This window comes from Microcaecilia unicolor, chromosome 5 (assembly GCF_901765095.1).
Source record: "Microcaecilia unicolor chromosome 5, aMicUni1.1, whole genome shotgun sequence".
Lineage (NCBI taxonomy): Eukaryota > Metazoa > Chordata > Amphibia > Gymnophiona > Siphonopidae > Microcaecilia > Microcaecilia unicolor.
Genome location: NC_044035.1, coordinates 154,532,924 through 154,554,374, shown reverse-complemented (window position 1 = coordinate 154,554,374; position 21,451 = coordinate 154,532,924). Strand labels below are relative to the sequence as shown.

General features: G+C 48.4%; 1 protein-coding gene across 1 annotated transcript in view; it reads right to left on the bottom strand.

The window, feature by feature from the left end:
* HELLS (helicase, lymphoid specific) overlaps positions 1-21,451 on the bottom strand; it is a 351,006-nt gene that overhangs the window by 105,157 nt on the left and 224,398 nt on the right. The window contains exon 14 of the mRNA XM_030203455.1: positions 15,443-15,597. Within this exon, the coding sequence (XP_030059315.1) occupies positions 15,443-15,597 (155 nt within the window). The remainder of the gene's footprint in view (positions 1-15,442; positions 15,598-21,451) is intronic.

Here is a 21,451-nt window from a genome sequence, read left to right as displayed (position 1 = left end):
GCTTTTCTCTTCTCACTTTGCCTTGGAGAGTGAGAAACTTTTGTCTCCAAATATTCCAACATTTGGGATGGGGTGAGGTTACTCTTGGAGAAACTGACAACCATCCTGACTCTTGTATGAAGTGCATCACTCATTGTGTGACTGTTTCACTTTCTTGGAACAACTTTGCTCTTATTAGACAGTCATATAAGTAAGGATGGAGTAAAATTCCCTCTGCTTAAGGCAGCTGTCATCATCATCACCTTTGTAAACATATGCAGTACTGTAGCCAGTCCAAAAGGTAGAGCTCAATACTGGAAAGGATATACCAAGATCACGAATCTCCGATAACACGGATGAGACTTCCTTATTGGAATACGTAGGTAAGCTATTAAATCTAAAGAAGCGAGTAAAACTTCTTGACTGATCTTAAAGTTTCCATTTGAAAACTTGGAACTTTGAGAGAAATTGACAACTACTTTGCGATTGAGAATCAGACAACCGGCGGGTGATGCCTTGTCTAACATTCTGTCTGTGGTTTTATTAACTGGTAAACATGTATACCCTGGAGGATAGGAGGAACAGGTGTGATATGATACAGACGTTCAAATATTTGAAAGGTATTAATCTGCAAACAAATCTTTTCTGGAGATGGGAAGGCGGTAGAACGAGAGGACATGAAATGAGATTGAAAGGGGGCAGACTCAAAAAAGATGTCAGGAAGTATTTTTTCACAGAGAGAGTGGTAGATGCTTAGAATGCCCTCCCGCGGGAGGTGGTGGAGATAAAAACGGTAACGAAATTCAAACATGCGTGGGATATACATAAAGGAATCCTGTGAAGAAGGAATGGATCCTCAGAAGCTTAGCCGAAATTGGGTGGCGGAGCTGGTGGGGGGAAGAGGGGTTGGTGGGTGGGAGGCGAAGATAGTGGTGGGCAGACTTATACGGTCTGTGCCAGAGCTGGTGGTTGGGAGGTGGGGATAGTGCTGGGCAGACTTACACGGTCTGTGCCAGATTCGGTGGTGGGAGGCGGGACTGGTGGTTGGGAGGCGAGGAATAGTGCTAGGCAGACTTATACAGTCTGTGCCAGAGCCGGTGGTGGGAGGAGGGGATAGTGCTAGGCAGACTTATATGGTCTGTGCCCTGATAAAGACAGGTACAAATCAAGGTAAGGTATACACATGAGTTCATCTTGTTGGGCAGACTGGATGGACCGTGCAGGTCTTTTTCTGCCGTCATCTACTATGTTACTATGTTCCCGTTCCTCATTCCCTTTATTCTGCATTCTAGATGAAATTAAAAAAAAAAAAAAAAAAAAAAGGAAAACTAAACAACGGCTTTTCATCACTCACTCCCTATTAACTGAAGAATTACATTCAGAATATTGCTAATACATTGTGCCCATTTTACAGGCTCATAGACATCTCTCTCATCTACCTTCTTTAAACAGTAAGGGTATGATACATACCTGTAGCAGTTGTTCTCCGAGGACAGCAGGCTGATTGTTCTCACGACTGGGTTGACGTCCGCGGCAGCCCCCACCAACCGGAAAAAGCTTCGCGGGACGGTCGGCACGCAGGGCACGCCCACCGCGCATGCGCGGCCGTCTTCCCGCCCGTGCGCGACCGCTCCCGCCAGTTGAATGACAAGCAATAAAGTATAAAACACAACTCCAAAGGGGAGGAGGGAGGGTAGGTGAGAACAATCAGCCTGCTGTCCTCGGAGAACAACTGCTACAGGTATGTATCATACCCTTTCTCCGAGGACAAGCAGGCTGCTTGTTCTCACGACTGGGGTATCCCTAGCTCTCAGGCTCACTCAAAACAAGAACCCAGGTCAATGGAACCTCGCAACGGCGAGGAAACAACAGAAATTGACCTACGAAGAACAACTAACTGAGAGTGCAGCCTGACCAGAATAAATTCGGGTCCTGGAGGGTGGAGTTGGATTACACCCCAAACAGATTCTGCAGCACCGACTGCCCGAACCGACTATCGCGTCGGGTATCCTGCTGGAGGCAGTAATGAGATGTGAATGTGTGGACAGATGACCACGTCGCAGCCTTGCAGATCTCTTCAATAGTGGCTGACTTCAAGTGGGCCACCGACGCTGCCATGGCTCTGACACTATGAGCCGTGACATGACCCTCAAGAGTCAGCCCAGCCTGGGCGTAAGTGAAGGAAATGCAATCTGCTAGCCAATTAGAGATGGTGCGTTTCCCGACAGCGACCCCTAGCCTGTTAGGGTCGAAAGAAATAAACAATTGGGCGGACTGTCTGTTGGGCTGTGTCCGCTCCAAGTAGAAGGCCAATGCTCTCTTGCAGTCCAATGTGTGCAACTGACGTTCAGCAGGGCGGGTATGCGGCCTGGGGAAGAATGTTGGCAAGACAATTGACTGGTTAAGATGGAACTCCGACACCACCTTCGGCAGGAACTTTGGGTGAGTGCGGAGCACTACTCTGTTGTGATGAAATTTAGTATATGGAGCATGAGCTACTAGGGCTTGAAGCTCACTGACCCTACGAGCTGAAGTAACTGCCACCAAGAAAATGACCTTCCAGGTCAAGTACTTCAGATGGCAGGTATTCAGTGGCTCAAAAGGAGGTTTCATCAGCTGGGTGAGGACGACGTTGAGATCCCATGACACAGTAGGAGGCTTGATAGGGGGCTTTGACAAAAGCAAGCCTCTCATGAATCGAACGACTAAAGGCTCTCCAGAGATGGCTTTACCTTCCACACGATAATGGTAAGCACTAATCGCACTAAGGTGATTCCTTACTGAGTTGGTCTTGAGGCCAGACTCTGATAAGTGCAGAAGGTATTCAAGCAGGTTCTGTGCAGGGCAAGAACGAGGTTCTAGGGCCATGCTCTCACACCACACGACAAACCTCCTCCACTTGAAAAAATAACTCTTTTTAGTGGAATCCTTCCTAGAGGCAAGCAAGACCCGGGAGACACCCTCAGACAGACCCAACGCAGTGAAGTCTACGCCCTCAACATCCAGGCCGTGAGAGCCAGAGACTGAAGGTTGGGGTGCAGCAACGCTCCGTCGTTCTGCGAAATGAGAGTCGGAAAACACTCCAATCTCCACGGTTCTTCGGAGGACAACTCCAGAAGAAGAGGGAACCAGATCTGACGGGGCCAAAAGGGCGCTATCAGAATCATGGTGCCGCGGTCTTGCTTGAGCTTCAGTAAGGTCTTCCCCACCAAAGGTATGGGAGGATAAGCATACAGGAGGCCGGTCCCCCAATGAAGGAGAAAGGCATCTGACGCTAGCCTGCCGTGTGCCTGAAGTCTGGAACAGAACAGAGGCAGCTTGTGGTTGGTCTGAGAGGCGAAAAGGTCCACCGAGGGGGTGCCCCACGCTCGGAAGATCTTGCGTACCACTCTGGCATGGAGCGACCACTCGTGCGGTTGCATGACTCTGCTCAGTCTGTCGGCCAGACTGTTGTTTACGCCTGCCAGGTATGTGGCTTGGAGGAGCATGCCGAACCGACACGCCCAACGCCACATCCCGACGGCCTCCTGGCACAGGGGGCGAGATCCGGTGCCCCCCTGCTTGTTGACGTAATACATTGCAACCTGATTGTCTGTCCGAATTTGGATAATTTGACAGGACAGCCGATCTCTGAAAGCCTTCAGTGCGTTCCAGATCGCTCGGAGCTCCAGGAGGTTGATCTGCAGATCCTTTTCCTGGAGGGACCACAGACCCTGAGTGTGGAGCCCATCGACATGGGCTCCCCACCCCAGGCGAGATGCATCCGTCGTCAGCACTTTCGTGGGCTGCGGAATTTGGAATGGACGTCCCAGGGTCAAATTGGTCCGGATGGTCCACCAGAGCAGTGAAGTGCGACAACTGGTGGAGAGGCGGATGACATCTTCTAGATTCCCGGTGGCTTGGAACCACTGGGAAGCTAGGGTCCATTGAGCAGATCTCATGTGAAGACGAGCCATGGGAGTCACATGAACTGTGGAGGCCATATGACCCAGAAGTCTCAACATCTGCCGAGCTGTGATCTGCTGAGACGCTCTGGTCTGCGAAGCCAGGGCCAAGAGATTGGTGGCCCTCGCTTCGGGAAGGTAGGCCTGAGCTGTCTGGGAATTCAGCAGCGCTCCTATGAATTCCAGAGATTGAGCTGGCTGGAGATGGGACTTTGGGTAATTTATCACAAACCCCAGCAGCTCCAGAAGTTGAATAGTGCACTGCATGGACCGGAGGGCTCCTGCCTCCGAGGTGTTCTTGACCAGCCAATCGTCGAGATATGGGAACACGTGCACTCCCAGCTTGCGTAGGTAGGCCGCTACCACCACGAGGCACTTTGTAAACACTCGTGGGGCAGAGGCGAGCCCAAAGGGCAGCACACAATACTGAAAGTGCCGTGCGCCCAGGCGGAATCTGAGATACTGTCTGTGAGCTGGCAGTATCGGGATGTGAGTGTATGCGTCCTTTAAATCCAGGGAACATAGCCAATCGTTTTTCTGAATCATTGGCAGAAGGGTGCCCAAGGAAAGCATCCTGAACTTTTCTTTGACCAGGAATTTGTTCAGGCCTCTCAGGTCTAGGATGGGACGCATCCCCCCTGTTTTCTTTTCCACAAGGAAGTACCTGGAATAGAATCCCTGCCCTTCCTGCCCGGGTGGTACGGGCTCGACCGCATTGGCGCTGAGAAGGGCGGAGAGTTCCTCTGCAAGTACCTGCTTGTGATGGGAGCTGAAAGACTGAGCTCCTGGAGGACAATTTGGAGGCAGGGAGGCCAAATTCAGGGCGTATCCGCACCGCACTATTTGGAGAACCCACTGGTCGGAGGTTATGAGAGGCCACCTTTGGTGAAAAAATTTTAACCTCCCTCCGACCGGCAGATCGTCCGGTACGGACACTTGTAGGGCGGCTATGTTCCCGTGGATCCAGTCAAAAGCCCGTCCCCGGCTTTTGCTGTGGAGGCGCAGGGGGCTGCTTAGGCGCACGCTGTTGACGAGAACGAGCGCGCTGGGGCTGTCCCTGTGCCTGACGAGGCCTTCGGGCCGGCTGGTTGTACCTACGCTTTGCAAAAGAATAGGGTGCAGCCTGCCGTGCCCGGGAAAAACGCCCACCCGTGGGGGCGGGTGCTGAAGGCGCCCGGTGGGAGAGCTTGTCGAGAGTGGTTTCCCGCTGATGCAGTTGGTCCACCATCTGCTCGACCTTCTCACCGAAAATGTTATCCCCCCGGCAAGGGACGTCAGCCAGTCTCTGCTGGGTGCGGTTGTCCAGGTCAGAGGCACGCAGCCATGAGAGCCTGCGCATCACTATACCTTGGGCCGCAGCACGAGATGCCACGTCACAGGTGTCAAAAATCCCCCTGGACAGGAACTTTCTGCACGCCTTCAGCTGCCTGACCACCTCCTGATAAGGCCTGGACTGCTCCGGCGGGAGCTTATCGACCAGGTCCGCCAGCTGTTGCACATTGGTCCGCATGTGGATGCTCATATAGAGCAGGTAAGATTGGATGCGGGTCACGAGCATGGAGGACTGGTAGGCCTTCCTCCCAAATGAGTCCAGAGTGCGAGACTCCCGCCCCGGGGGCGCCGAGGCGGTATCCCTCGAACTCCGTGCCCTCTTGAGAGCAGAATCCACGACCGCTGAGTCATGGGGCAACTGGGGCCGCATGAGCTCTGGGTCAGAGTGGATCCTGTACTGGGACTCTGCTTTCTTGGGAATGGTGGGATTAGTTAATGGTCGCACCCAGTTCCGGAGCAGCGTCTCCTTCAGGACATTGTGCAGCGGTACCGTGGAGGACTCTCTAGGTGGTGATGGATAGTCGAGGACCTCGAGCATCTCGGCCCTCGGCTCTTCCACAGAGACCACGGGAAAGGGAATGCTTATAGACATATCCCGCACAAAGGAGGCAAAGGAGAGACTCTCAGGAGGTGAGAGCTTCCTCTCCGGTGACGGCGTGGGGTCCGAGGGAAGGCCCGTAGACTCCTCTGAGGAGAAATATCTCGGGTCCTCCTCTTCCCCCCACGAGTCCTCATCCTCGGTATCGGACATTAGCTCATGTAGCTGAGTCCGGTACCGGGCCCGGCTCGACGTCGAGGCACCGAGGCCTCGGTGTCGTCGAGCGGTGGACTCCCGCGCCGGCGGGGACGGAGCTCCCTCCATCGACGTCGACGGGGACTCCACCTGCGTGGCTGTCGAGACCGGCACCGCAAGCGGCGGCGGTGTCGACTGCCCCGGCGCCGGGCTAGAGCTCGCCGGCGCCACAGTCATCGGCGCCGAGGGCGCAAGCACCCCCGGCGCCGGCACAGCCTGGCGCATCAGCCCTTCCAGGAGCCCCGGAAGGATGGCTCTGAGGCACTCGTCCAGGCCCGCTGCCGAGAAAGGCGGTGGGGCCGGTAAGGGTGTCGGTGCCAGAAGCTGCTGGGGGCCAGGAGACGGCACCGAGGTGCCGGAACCCCGACGCGTCGGTACCTCCACCACCGACGGAGATCTCTCCTCTCTGTGATGACGCTTCGGCGTCGACTCCTCGTCAGGCACCGAGGGCTCCCGGTGACGGCGCTTCTTGTCCTTCTTCCGGTGCACGTCACCGGTGCCGGAGGGCATGGAGGAGGAGGAGGTCGATCCCCCTCGGTCTCGAGGTACCGGGTCCGACAGGGTTCGGTCCCGTGGCTCACGAGTTGAGGGAGTGACCGGGGCCGACTGCCCACGCGGTCTCTCTACCCCACTCTCGCCGGCGGACCGGCGGGCCGACGGGACCTGTTCTCCTGGGGTCGCTGCCATCGGTGCCGATGTCTCGGGCATCGATACCGGTACCGAAGAACCGGCCTTCGATACCGATGCCGTCGAGGTCGACGTCGAGGGGCCGGCGCAAGTTCCAAAAAGACGGTCCCGCAGAACTTGCCTCGCAACCTGAGTCCGTTTCCGGAGACCGAGACACAAAGCACACGACTTGAGATTGTGCTCCGGCCCGAGGCACTGGAGGCACCAAGCGTGGGTGTCGGTCTGCGAGATCGGCCGGCCGCAGCGACCACACTTTTTAAATCCACTCGGGACCTTCGAGGACATCGACGGAAAAATCGCGTCGGCGAAGTCAAAGTCGGCAATGGTGGCTAAAATCACACCACGAAAATTGAAACCGACCGAGCGGCCACTAGGCCGCAACGAGGCGTCCCCGCTAGAAAGCGAGGGAAAAGGGAGGAGCGCGTGCTCCACACGCGCAAAATTCTTTTTTTTTTTTTTTTTTTTTGGATAACAAACGAAACGAAAGAAGAAGAGGCCGAAAAGGCCAAGAGCGACGACCCGCGTAAACGCGGTCGAAAATTCCGGCGGCTGAAACGAGAGAGTTGCAAAAACACGACTCTCTCAGTCGCGGAAAAAAAAGTAACTGGCGGGAGCGGTCGCGCACGGGCGGGAAGACGGCCGCGCATGCGCGGTGGGCGTGCCCTGCGTGCCGACCGTCCCGCGAAGCTTTTTCCGGTTGGTGGGGGCTGCCGCGGACGTCAACCCAGTCGTGAGAACAAGCAGCCTGCTTGTCCTCGGAGAAAGCTCCACACCCTCTGCCCTTGAAGATTTGGCTGGAGTTTACACAAAAGCTATCTAACAGGTTTTTGGCCCCTTTTTTTGCAGAATTCCTACTCACAAGTCTGAGGAGAGAGGTCTTGGGTCTAAACTTAAATTACACCTTACGACCCTATTAAAAAAAAAAAAAATTGGGATTTGCTAAATAGCGAGGGCCGGTAGCTCACAGCAAGTTGTTAAGGGATAATGGTGATGTAATTTGTTTTTTTTTTAAATTACTATACCTTCTTCTTTTATAATCATCTGTTCCTACTTCTAACTTTTGATATTTCTCCCCTCCCTACATATGACTATTGTTCTATGTTTTATTTGCTTCTTGCTTTAATCAGTACTGGTTTTTTGTCTGTTAGTTTTAATTACTCCATAATATATACACTGCTTTGCTGCTCTTTTGTTGAAAGATAGTAAAGGAAATGCTTTAAGAAACTAAACTAAGGGGGTGCTAGACTCATGCTCTTCAACATCACTGGATGATTCATTTGTGATTAAAAAAAATCAAAAGAAAAATATGTTTTCTACTTTTCATAAAGGAAAAATTCTGGAAGTTAATTTGCACTGCTGATCAAAGAACTCCTTTTTATAATAGATGCTATTTGGCAAAGTCATTATATCTCTCATATTCAGGTAAAATAATATTTTGGGTGTATCAGATCCTAACTGCTTGTGTCAGCTTCACTACAGTATGTACATTTCCTGCTACTTAAGTGCCTGAACCATTTATTTAGATTCTTAATTGCCACCTACAATTGCCACCTACAAGACCAAAAGTGTACATTCAGGTACAGTAGGTATTTTTCTGTCCCTGGAGGGCTCACAATCTAAGGGGTCCTTTTATAAAGCTGTGGCAAAAAGTGGCCTTAGCGTGCTCTTATGCAGGTCTTTCTTGCAGCCAGAAAATGGACCATTTTCTATTTTTGGCATTAATGGCAACACAGTAATGCTTGAAACCAAAACCTCAAATTTTGCTCTAGATGGTAACTAAGGGAATTGTCTGTGAATAAAATATCAAACAAAGAAAACCAAAACCTCAACTGCCAGGGATGCCTACAGAGATGGTCTTCATCATAGGTTTCTCTCAATCCTCAAACAAGCCACAATAGAAAACAACTCTTAAAGAAAAAGAAAAAAAAAAAACTCTAAAAAACTATTGTGACCAAAACACAGAGGAAAACATTTTACCAAATTCACTAAGACACTCTTCCATTAAAAGCATCATGATGCTGAAAACATTATGATGTACACAGTAAAAAGGAGAAATTAGATCTTACCTGCTAATTTGCTTTCCTTTAGTCCCTCCGGACCGGACCAGGATTGGACTGATGGGTTGTGCTCGCCTACCAGCAGGTGGAGACTGAGAAAAAACTCTGCCTCTAGAGAGCCAATAGGAGCCCTGGCCATGTGACCTTAGCCTCAGTATTTGAATAACAAAGCAGGAAAGAAAGAAAGACCTTCTGTGCCGTATGGAATCCTAGCAGCCACAAAGCACTCGGCAATGCCAAGTATCAGAGCTCACCAGCAACTCTCACCAGAGAAGTGGTATGGCCCGATATGTATTACAGCTCACCAGCAACTCTCACTAGAGAAGTGGTATGGCTCACTTGTACTATAGCTCACCAGCAACTCTCACCAGAGAAGCGATATGGCTCACATGTAATATAGCTCACCAGCAACTCTCCCCAGAGAAGTGGTATGGCTCACATATAATATAGCTCACCCGCAACTCTCACCAGAGAAGTGGTATGGCTCACTTGTCTTATAGCTCACCAGCAACTCTCACCAGAGAAGTGGTATGGCCCACTTAAGATTTTATATATATTCCATCAACTGAGCTTACCAGCAACTCTCACCAGAAAAGTGGTAAATCATATTTAAGGTTTTATAGATATTCCAGCAACTGAGCTCAGCCACAACTCTCACCAGAGAAGTGGTATGGCGTATTTAAGGTTTTATAGATAGATTCCAGCAATTGAGCTCACCAGCAACCACCAGAGAAGTGGTATAGACCACGTAAAGTTCTGTATATATATAGTATTGTTCCACGAATCGTAAAGGAATGAATACACTTTCTACTGAATACACTTCCTACTTAATAAAAGAGTAGAGAGAACATGGGAGGGGCCTGGTCCGGTCCGGAGGGACTAAAGGAAAGCAAATTAGCAGGTAAGATCTAATTTCTCCTTCCTTAGCGTCCCTCCGGACCGGACCAGGATTGGACTGATGGGAAGTACCAAAGCAGTAATCTGAAGGGAGGGACCTTATGAAAACTGCAGAGAAATGTTCATGCTGCATAGGCCACCTGGCGACAACTAACATGTAGTGTGTCCCAATGAGCAAAATAAAATGAAACTAGGACTAAGTTGCCAACTTGCCAATGTGCACCGAGAGCACCAAAAATCGCCATAGTAAGAATAGAGCCCGCTTCTGAAGTTGTGGAATATGTTGTAATACGCTGTGGAACTGCCCTCTCAGCGAGAAGAGAAATAGACATTCTCATTTCCTTGATCCTTCACGATATAGCGGGTTAGAAACAATGAAAAACTTTTACGCCTACTGGCTAGAAGGACAAAACCAATAAGAAAAAACCGATTGGGAAAGGTGAAAACTTTAAACTACAGCAGACCGAAAAGAAGTTACCAACCGTAGAAGTATTCCACACATAGATCTACTTGCTGCAATGGCTACTGGGAAACACTGCTTGAAGAGGAAAACTTTATAGAAAAAGTTATGGCTACTAGAAAACAGAACTTTAAGAGTCTGTTCACCTAGTTCACCTAGCTGGTGGACGAAGCGGGAGGTACAGGTGCAGGACTCCTTTAAGAAACCGCTTTGACAGTGGATGCTGCATAAGCGTGCGGTTGTCAACAGTATCATGCATCACTGATAGAGCTGCCAAATGAACTCTAATGGATGAGTAAGACAGACAAGATTTCGCAAGATGCAGAAGATATTCCAAAACATGCAAAATGGATACTGTTTGTGGAATGAAGTGGCGAGAGGAGTACCACAGAGTGAACCGTCGCCACTTTGATTCATAGGACTTTAATGTAGATTTCTGTCTGGAAGCAATTAAAACTTTAAGTACTTCCTGCGAAAATATCAAAGATGTTGCAGACCCAGTAACCACGCCATAAGTTTGAGTGACTGGGGGTCCGGATGTAGAAGGGTGCCTTGGTTCTGCGTAAACACCTAGTGAGATGATGGAAGAAACGCATAAAGAAGGCTGAAAAACCCCTGCTGGACGTTGGCATCTGTCCCTGTCTCCGTCAAGACTGTTGCTGAACGGAAGAAGCAAGAAATGTTCGTGAGCCTGAAGGCAAAAAGAGATAGCCCTGAAGTGTCGCAGTGAGGAAGTAAGGCTGAAAAAATGAGAGTCCATTCACCTAAATGCAGGGTGACACAACTAAGAAAAAATGAGTACAAACTCAAGAGTATACTCTTAACTCCTCCTTGGCGGATGACATAACCCATTGCCATGGCAAGGACCAACATAGCTCTCTCCGCCTTGTTTGTCAGTAGGGAAAACAAAATTCACCCGAAGGTAAAACGAATTGCTGAGGTCCCCCAGAAAAAAAAAAATATATATATATACAAAAAAGCTTCTGCCAAAAAGTGTACTGCACGAAGCATCCCAATGACAGAACTAAGGTTCTTGAGATAACTAGATGACACTTAAATAGCGCGATTGATGACCCTGAGATTCGCAATAGGATGAAGGAAAATTCCTTCTTGGGCATTAGAAAGTAAAATTGCATTCTGCAGAATAGAGCGAGGAAATGGCCGAAGGCCCAAGGTCACCAAGAAAAATATAAACTGGGATGATTGCAGAGGAGACAAAAGACTGCGCCAACCTGACTAAACAAAGAGAAAATCAGAGATATCTGATGAGAGATCAAATGAGAGATCAAATGAGAGGCCTGGCTACAATCACCACCCAACCTAGAGACTGTAAGAAATGCAACACCCGGTGCGTGACCTGAGAACTCTGCTGATAAGACTTTCTCCAATTAGGCAGTCGTCTAGGTAAGAATGAAATGACCCTAAGAGCGCAATGAACATCCTCTTAGATCTATAAAAGAACGGAAGAGAGAGTACTGCTGAAAATGACCGGTTAATGCATAAGCAAAAAACTAGCCATTCTCTGGATCCTGAGGAGAAGAGGAAGGGTGACCAAGGACACCAGTTAAATAGGGCTACAAACTCCAACACTCTCTCTATGGCGTTCCATAGTTGGGTAAGTTCTGAATATAGAAAGTTCTGAATATAGGAGTCCACCAGCTATGGTAGTACGCTCCGGACAGAAAAAAAAAAATTGTCCCAGTATGAACGTCTGATTCACCGGCCTGTAATTTCTTGGATCTCCCTAATCCACATACCACTAATCCACGTACCACGGTCATGCGTCCTCCCTCACTGAGATGTAGATTGTAAGCTCCTTTGAGCAGGGAACGTCCTTCTTTGTTAATTTGTACAGCGCTGCGTAACCCTAGTAGCGCTCTAGAAATGTTAAGTAGTAGTAGTAGTACCAGACTCACACCCAATAGATATGAATGTTGAGCTTGTTTCAGGTTAAAACACCGAACCTAGGCCCAGGGTCCCCGGTGTTCCTAGTGGTGAACAGCCATGGCAAATATTGTATGCGTTAGTTTGCAGAATTACTGCAAAGCCTTGCTTTTGGAGCAGAGATTTCTGTTCGATACTCTCGTGAGAGGTTTTTTTTTTTTTTTTTTTCTTTAATGCTGTTCTGGCTGTAGAAAGGTGGACATTTGAGCTTCCCCAGAATGGCAAAACTTATGTACCTATGCCCATTAGATATGAATGCTGGACTTAATGGACTTTAGGCCTTACCCAGCATAACCATACTTATGTACCTATGGTATAAATACACAGGAAGTGAGTGAATCCCCTTCCAATTGAAAGAACACTCTGGAGTGAAGGCGCATAGAATGAAAATGAAAAAGGACAAACTTGGAAATTACCTGTAACGAAAAAAGTGAAGTTGTGCCACAGCCACTTGGTGAAGGCGGTGTAGACAAGACTGTATCTGAATTCAAGAAAGCTTGATATAACATCAGGTCTCTAAGGAAGAGGAAGAGATAGCAGATGGTATGTATAGGCATACTGGACCAAACCAGGATGTTTATAATCTGCCAATGCTGAACTGATAGAGACAAACACGAGTAGATGGTTTGAGGACCGTCCACTATCTTTAAGTGAAAGGATGACTTTATTCTCTAAGTGACCATATGTCCTGTAAAAACCAGAAGAAAGCTAAAATGAAATATGAGAGGCTTCAAGGCAGTTGGAAAAGAAGGGAAGACATGAATAAAGCATGCCTGCTAAGGCAGCTGAGTGACTGGGAGCTTGGTAGACAGGACTGTCCCTCAGAGAATATGAAAGAGCTGATATATCCCCATGGCATCTGAACAATATACTGTATACCTCTAGAGAAGGCTTCTTAAAGTCGGAAAAAGAAAACACTGTATAACACTACAGCCATTGAGAGTGTCTGTTAAGTTCTTAAAACACTATATAACATCATAGGCATGGAGTAAAATGCTTGAAAGGAACTAAGATATTATGGTCAGAATTGCAAAGTACCAATCAATTGACTCTTAGACAACGTAGTCCTATTCACCAGGGAATGAGAAAGACAGAAATTTACTCTATGCCTATAGAGAAAGTTTCTAAAGTTCTTAAAACACTGTATAATACTACAGCTATTGAGGAAAATGCTTGAAATGAATTATGATATTATGATAAGATGTAGATTTTCCACCAGGCAATGAAAAATGACTGAGCACCAGAAAAAACTAGTGTTAACAGCCCCGTGATACATAGAAATTTAAAAGAAGAAAAGCTTGTTATATATCCATATATGAAAGGAGCCCCCTTTCAACCAAATATTGCCTGCTGATGTGAAGAGCATTTTAGAATACGCCGTTCAGCACATACAAAAGTGTACACATCTTGGAGCCGAACTGCTCTATGAACTGCAGCCTTACCTTCAGCAGAGAGATCCCCGACTGATAAGATGGAGGGAGAAACAAAATGGCCGCCGTTCGCTCCACTGGCCCTGTGGCGATCGTCGACAGCGCGCCCGACACCTCCGAACAAGCGGAGCCCAGTGGAACGGCGAAGAAACAACAGCCGGCGAAAAAGGCCCCGAAAAAACTGAAGGCAGCACCGGACCCGAAGAAACCTTGAAGGGAGAGCAAAATTTACACGTTCCGGCTGCGTGAACTGCGCGATGCTGACCGACAGCAGCTGTTTGAACTTTTAAGCCATATCGGAAAAAACAGGTGGCCGCGCTTACGCGGTTCGCACCTTTCTTTTTTTTTTTTTAAACTGCCGCCGCCAAAACGCAAGAAAATGGAGGAAATTAAATCTGACGAGAAAAATCGCTGTTTAAAGTCACAGATACTGAATTATTTTCTTCTGTTTTTTTTTTTTTTTTTTTTTATAACCCCTCAATCATAATAAAACACTGGAGCTGCCTGCTCGTTAGAAGTCTGGGGAAAGAAAGGCTGCTTCTTTGAATTTCCTTTTATTTGATTTAATTCTTTTAAAGCAGCTACCTGTTAAAAGTGGCTGCCTCTCCCAAAGACGGTACACCTTTCCAGAGAAAGGGACGGCCCTTCCCTGCTAAGCCAGGGAGATGGGGAGGAAGGGGGGTGGACGCGAGACACCCGAGTTTAACACCCCCGAGGCTGTCAAAGAAAGAAGAGAAAGGAAACCCTGTCAAGCCTCTAAATAAAATTCCAGGCACAGAAGAATTATCACAAATATCTGTAATATCTAAAGAGAAAAGGAGAGAGACTAATGGGCTCACTTCCTACCTGCTGGGAGACTGAGAAAATACTGAGGCTAAGGTCACATGGCCAGGGCTCCTATTGGCTCTCTAGAGGCAGAGTTTTTTCTCAGTCTCCACCTGCTGGTAGGCGAGCACAACCCATCAGTCCAATCCTGGTCCGGTCCGGAGGGACGCTAAGGAACTACTACTTAGCTTAGACACCCGAGTGATCTCAGCAGCACTTGTACCTCCACAAATTCATCAGTCCCGGTCAGATGAAAGAATTGATCCACTTTAACACTGATCAAATCATCAGGAGGAATCCATCAGGGAAATGTTCAGACTAGCAACAAGATGGCGAGGGCTGGGGTAATATTTCACAATGCTTGCGTCAAAAAGAGCAAAAATGGATATACAGATTACAAACTGTGACACCGAAGGGACTGAATAGACCTTTAGAATGGGAACCATTCTATTGAGCTTCTATTGGTTCCACCTTCTTTGCCAATGTCATACAAGGGAAGGTCCTTAAGGAGAGCTTTTTTATTCCAGTCATCGCCATCTTGTGCTAACTGATTAGTGTGTGAGCCCTTACCACCTACAAAATGGGTGGCGGTAAGGGCTCACACACTAATCAGTTAGCATGTGGGAATGCTGATGCACGGATTAGCATAGCCTTGCCCACTCTCCACCTCCCCTCCCCAGTCACACCACCTCAGCAAAAAAATTAAAACACTTTTTAATGTGCGGTTTGCGCATGTACATTTCACAATTACCATGGAATGCCTCATTCCACCCCACGGTAAACACTTAACACTGCAGTAAGGATGCAATAGTGCTTACCACAGCTTGGTAAAAGAGCTCCTATGTTTGTAGCTGAGGCAAGGGAGGATTAAATGACTAGACCAAGACCACAAGGAGTCACAGTGGAATTTCAACCGGGCTCCACTGGTTCTCATTCCATTGCTCTAACCATTGGACTACTCCTCCACTAGTAACTAAACACCTAACAGTCCCACAATAAAGGGTTCTATGCAGATATTTAAAAAAACAACAAACAAAAACAAAATCACAAAACAAGGGTATCCATGATATTCTTCTATGAGGCAGAAATAGCACCTTTCTTTCCTTTCTTCTTCTTGCTTAATAAGTTGATTAATAAGTTTTTCCATATCATCATGGGTATCATCATCCTGTTCACAGTAATCAATTACTTTCCGGCTTCGGCGCTTGGGACGTCCTGAAGCAGACAACTCAACCTCTGGCTCTTTAGACTAAAAAGAAGAAAAATGATAAAAGTCTACAACAAGTTGCATTTTGACACAATTTTAAACAGAGTTGTTTGCCTGTAACAGATATTTTCCACTGAGAACAGGTCATTGAATCACACTGATGGGTCATGCCTTTTTTTGTTGAAGATTATCCTTAGCTTTGGAATCCAATCACTAATTTGTTGAAAAGCGAAGATACTTACCTGTAGCAAGTATTCTCCGAGGACAGCAGGCTAATGTGGGTCGACGTCCGTGTCTGCTCAGGAAATGACAATTTTTTGAGCAAAAATATGTATACATAAAAAGTTTTGCCAGAGTCTTCTGGCGTGCAAATCACGTGCACCGCACATGCGCAGACGACTTCCCACCCATCCCGCGAGCGTGTTCCTTCAGTTAAATCAAAAAGCAAACAAATAAACAAAAACAACTCCAAAGGGAAGGTGGGCGGGTTTGTGAGAACAATCAGCCTGCTGTCCTCGGAGAATACCTGCCACAGGTAAGTATCTTTGCTTTCTCCGAGGACAAGTTTGTTCTCACATGTGGGGTCTCTCTAGCACCCAGGCTCACTCAAAACAAGAAAAGAAGGCCAACTGGGCCTCGCAACGGCGAGGACATAACAAAGATTGACCTACGAAGAAATATCTGAGAGCGCAGCCTGGAACAAACAAAAATGGGTCTAAGGGGGGTGGAGTTGGATTCTAAACCCCGAACAGATTCTGCAGCACTGACTGCCCAAACCCAGTGGCGTTCCGAGGGGCGCTGACACCCGGGCGGATCGCCAATGCGCCCTGCCCCCCCGGCGAAGGGACACCCCCCCCCACCAGGTGCACGCCGCTGGGGGGGGGGGGGGGGGGGTGCCGCGCTCCGGTCAGCGTTGTTGGTTTCCATGACCCCTCTGCCCCGGAACAGGTTACTTCCTGTTCCGGGGAAGAAGGAGCATGGCAACCAACAACGCTGACCGGTGTGTGGCACCCCCCCCAGCGGCGTGCACCCGGGGCGGACCGCCCCCACCGCCCCCCCCCCCTTGGTACACCACTGCCCAAACCGTCTGTCGCATCAGGTATCCTGCTGAAGGCAGTAGTGAGATGTGAATGTGTGGACTGATGACCACGTTGCAGCCTTGCAAATCTCTTCAATGGAGGCTGACTTTGTGAGCCACTGATGCAGCCGTGCCCTCCAGAGTCAGCCCAGCTTGGGTATAAGTGAAGGAAATGCAATCTGCTAGCCAATTGGAGATTGTGCATTTTCCGATGGTGACTCCCCTCTTGTTGGGATCGAAAGAAACAACTGGGCGGACTGTCTGAAGGGCTTTGTCCGCTCCACGTAAAAGGCCAATGCTCTCTTGCAGTCCAAGGTATCCAAATTGCTTTCACCAGGATGAACATGAGGACAGGGAAAAAATGTTGGCAAGACAAATGACTTGTTTAGATGGAACTCCAGTACCAACTTAGGGTGCGTGCGGAGGACTACTCTGTTGTGATGAAACTTGGTATAAAGTGCATCCACTACTAAGGCCTGATCCTACGAGCTGAAGTAACAGCCACCAAGAAAATGACCTGGAAGGTCAAGTACTTCAGATGGCAGGAATTCAGTGGCTCAAAAGGAGCTTTCATCAGCTGGGTGAAAATGACGTTGCGATCCCATGACACTGGTGTTTGACCAGGGGCTTTGACGAAAGCAAACCTCTCATGAAGCAAACAACTAAAGGCTGTCCAGAGATAGGCTTACCCTCTACACGGCGATGATAAGCACTAATCGCACTAAAGTGAACCCTTAGGGAGTTGGTGTTGAGACCAGACTCTGATAAATGTAGAAGGTATTCAAGCAGGGTCTGTGTAGAACAAGAAAGAGGATCTAGGGCCTTGCTGTCACACCAGACGGCAAACCTCCTTCATTTGAAAGAGTAGCACCTCTTTGTGGAATCTTTCCTGGAAGCAAGCAAGACTCGGGAGACACCCTCTGAGAGACCCAAAGAGGCAAATTCTAAGCTCTCAACATCCAGGCCGTGAGAGCTAGAGACTGGAGGTTGGGATGTAGAAGCGTTCCCTCGTTCTGGCTGATGAGGGTTGGAAAACACTCCAATTTCCACAGTTCCTCGGAGGACAACTCCAGAAGAAGAGGGAACCAAATCTGACACGGCCAGAAGGGTGCAATCAGAATCATGGTTCTGCAGTCTTGCTTGCGTTTCAGCAAAGTCTTCCCTACTAAAGGTATAGGAGGATACACATGCAGAAGGCCTTATCCCCAATGCAGGAGAAAGGCATCTGCCGCTAATCTGTCATGGGCCTGAAGCCTAGAACAGAACTGACGGACCTTGTGATTGATTGGAGTGGCAAAGAGATCCACCAAGGGGGTGCCCCATGCTCGGAAGATCTTGCGGGCAACGCCCATGTTCAGCAACCATTCATGAGGTTGCATTACCCTGCTCAGTTTGTCAGCCAGACAGTGAAGATATATACCTTTAGCAGGTATTCTCAGAAGACAGCAGGCTGACTGTTCTCACATGTGGGTCGACGTCCGCATCGGCCCAGGAATCGGCATTTTGCAAGCAAAATATTAAAAAAACATTTTGCCAGAGTCTTCTGGCGCGCATGCAGTGCGCACCGCGTTCCTCAGTTAAATCAAAAGCATAAAAAGAAAACAGATCAACTCCAAAGGGGAGGTGTGCGGGTTTGTGAGAACAAACAGCCTGCTGTCCTCGGAGAATACCTGCTACAGGTATGTAGCTTTGCTTTCTCCGAGGACAAGCAGGCTGCTTGTTCTCACATGTGGGGTATCCCTAGCAACCAGGCTCACTCAAAACAATGAACATTGGTCAATTGGGCCTCACAAAAGCAAGGACATAACATAGATTGACCTGAAACCATAAAGAACTGAGAGTGCAGCCTGGAAGTGAACAAAAATGGTTCTAGGGGGGTGGAGTTGGATTCTAAACCCTGAACAGATTCTACAGCACCGACTGCCCAAACCGACTGTCGCGTCGGGTATCCTGCTGAAGGTAGTAGTGAGATGTGAATGTGTGGACTGGTGACCACGTTGCAGCCTTGCAAATCTCCTCAATGGAGGCTGACTTTAAGTGAGCCACTGACGCCCAACATGGCTCTAACATTGTGAGCCGTGACATGGCCCTCCAGAGTCAGCCCAGCTTGGGCATAAGTGAAGGAAATGCAATCTGCTAGCCAAATGGAGATTGTGTGTTTTTCAATGGCGACTCCCCTCCTGTTGGGATCAAAAGAAACAAACAATTGGGCGGACTGTCTAAAGGGCTTTGTCCGCTCCACGTAAAAGGCCAATGCTCTCTTGAAATCCAAGGTGTGCAAACAGCTTTCGCCAGGGCGGGAATGAGGACGGGAAAAGAATGTTGGCAAGACAATTGACTGGTTTAGATGGAACTCTGACACCACCTTTAGCAGGAACAGAGTGCGTGCGGAGGACTACTCTGTTGTGATGAAATTTGATATAAGGTGCAGGTACTACTAAGGTCTGAAGCTCACTGACCCTACAAGCTGAAGTAACAGCCACAAAGAAAACGACCTTCCAGGTCAAGTACTTCAGATGGCAGGAATTCAGTGGTTCAAAAGGAGTTTTCATCAGCTGGGTGAAAACGACGTTGAGTTCCCATGATACTGGTAGAGGTTTGACCGGGGGCTTTGACAAAAGCAAACCTCTCATGAAGCGAACTAAAGGCTGTCCAGAGATAGGCTTACCCTCTACATGGCGATGATAGGCACTAATCGCACTAAGATGAACCCTTACTGAGTTGGTTTTGAGGCGAGACTGATAAGTGTAGAAGGTATTCAAGCAGGGTCTGTGTAGGACAAGAAAGAGGATAAAGGGCCTTGCTGTCACACCAGACGGCAAATCTCCTCCATTTGAAAGAATAACATTTCTTCGTGGAATCTTTTCTGGAAGCAAGCAAGACTTGGGAGACACCCTCTGAAAGACCCAATGAGGCGAATTCTAAGCTCTCAACATCCAGGCCGTGAGACCCACAGACTGGAGGTTGGGATGTAGAAGCGACCCCTCGTTCTGAGTGATAGAAAACAGTCCAATCTCCACGGTTCTTCGGAGGACAACTCCAGAAGAAGAGGGAACCAAATCTGACGCGACCAGAAGGGTGCAATCAGGATCATGGTTCCGCAGTCTTGCTTGAGTTTCAGCAAAGTCTTCCCTACTAGAGGTATGGGAGGATACGCATACAGAAGGAGATGTAGGAGAAAGGCATCTGACGCTAATCTGTCGTGGGCCTGAAGTCTGGAATAGAACTGAGGGACCTTGTGATTGATCTGAGTGGCAAAAAGATCCACCAAGGGGGTGCCCCACATTCGGAAGATCTTGCGGACTATGCCAATGTTCAGTGACCACTCGTGAGGTTGCATTATACTGCTCAACCTGTTGGCCAGATAAGTGGCTTGGAGAAACATGCCGTGATGGCGAGCCCAAAGCCACATCTGGATGGCTTCCTGACACAGAGGGTGAGATCTGGTGCCCCCCTGCTTGTTGGTGTAATACATGGCAACCTGATTGTCTGTCTGAATAAAGATTACTTGGTTGGACAGCCAATCTCTGAAAGCCTTTAGAGCATTCCAGATTGCTCTTAATTCCAGGAGGTTGATCTGCAAACCTCTTTCCTGAAAGGACCAGGTTTAATGGAAGTGAATTTTAAAAGACTGTTTTTCAACTCTGTCTTTGACTAACTTTTCTTGTAAATATAAAAATAAAGTTGGGATGCAGAAGACAAGACACAGCTCTAATTAATTTGGTATGCAAAGGGGAGGATGGCACTTATTTCCCAGGCCCAGCTTGGCCACCTGGACTTGGGAAAACATGTTCCCACAGACGTAAGCAGAGAAGCATTCTGTAATTTTCCATAGAAGCTTTCTGTAACTTTCCTTAGCTCTGGACATGGGCTCAGAGCCTAATAAAAGGGAGGGCTTGTCACAGCGGAGTTTGGGTTCATCTGTAACGTACGGACTGCGCAGAGGGTTTGTTGTTCCTGGTCCCAAGCTCCTAGCTCTCGCTGTGAACCGGGCCCCCCCAGCTGTTGATAAGAGCCTGTATGATGGAGACCAGTGATGATTGTATGTATAGTGTAATTAGTGTTTCTTTCCTGGTCTAAAAACTCTTTGCATTGCTTAGATGTAGAGACCAGTGATGTAATGATTGTTTATACAGCTAACCATTGTGTTTATAGAGCTAATCATTGTATATGTGCTAACCATTGTATATATCTTAATCATTGTAATATTTAGCTTCCCTAATAAAGGTTTCGTTTACTTATTACGAATCCAAAAGAATCCACGGTACTTATTGGATAGTCTGTGTCAGTGAGACAGGCTGTAAATCCATAGCAGTACAACTGGCTCCCTGAGTGTGGAGCCCATCTACATGAGCTCCCCACCCCAGGAGAGATGCATCTGTTGTCAGCACTTTTCGTGGCTGAGGAACTTGGAATGGTCGTCCCATGGTCAAAATGGATTGAATCATCCACCACCGAAGAGACTCCTCTAGATCCCCCGCAGCTTGAAACCACTGGGAAAATAGGGTCCATTGAGCTTATCTCATATGTAGATGTGCCATGCGCGTGACATGAACTGTGGAGGCCATGTGCCCCAGATGTCTCAACATCTGCCGAGCCGTGACCTGCTGAGACGCTCAAACCATGGACACCAGGGACAGAAGGTTGTCTGCCCTTGCCTCGGGAAGCTAAGCTCGAGCTGTCTGAGTGTTCAACAGAGCTCCAATGAATTCCAATTTTTGGACTGGGGTGAGATGGGACTTGGAATAATTTATGACGAACCCCAGTAGCTCTAGCATCTGAATAGTCATTCGCATGGACTCCAGAGCACCCTTCCTT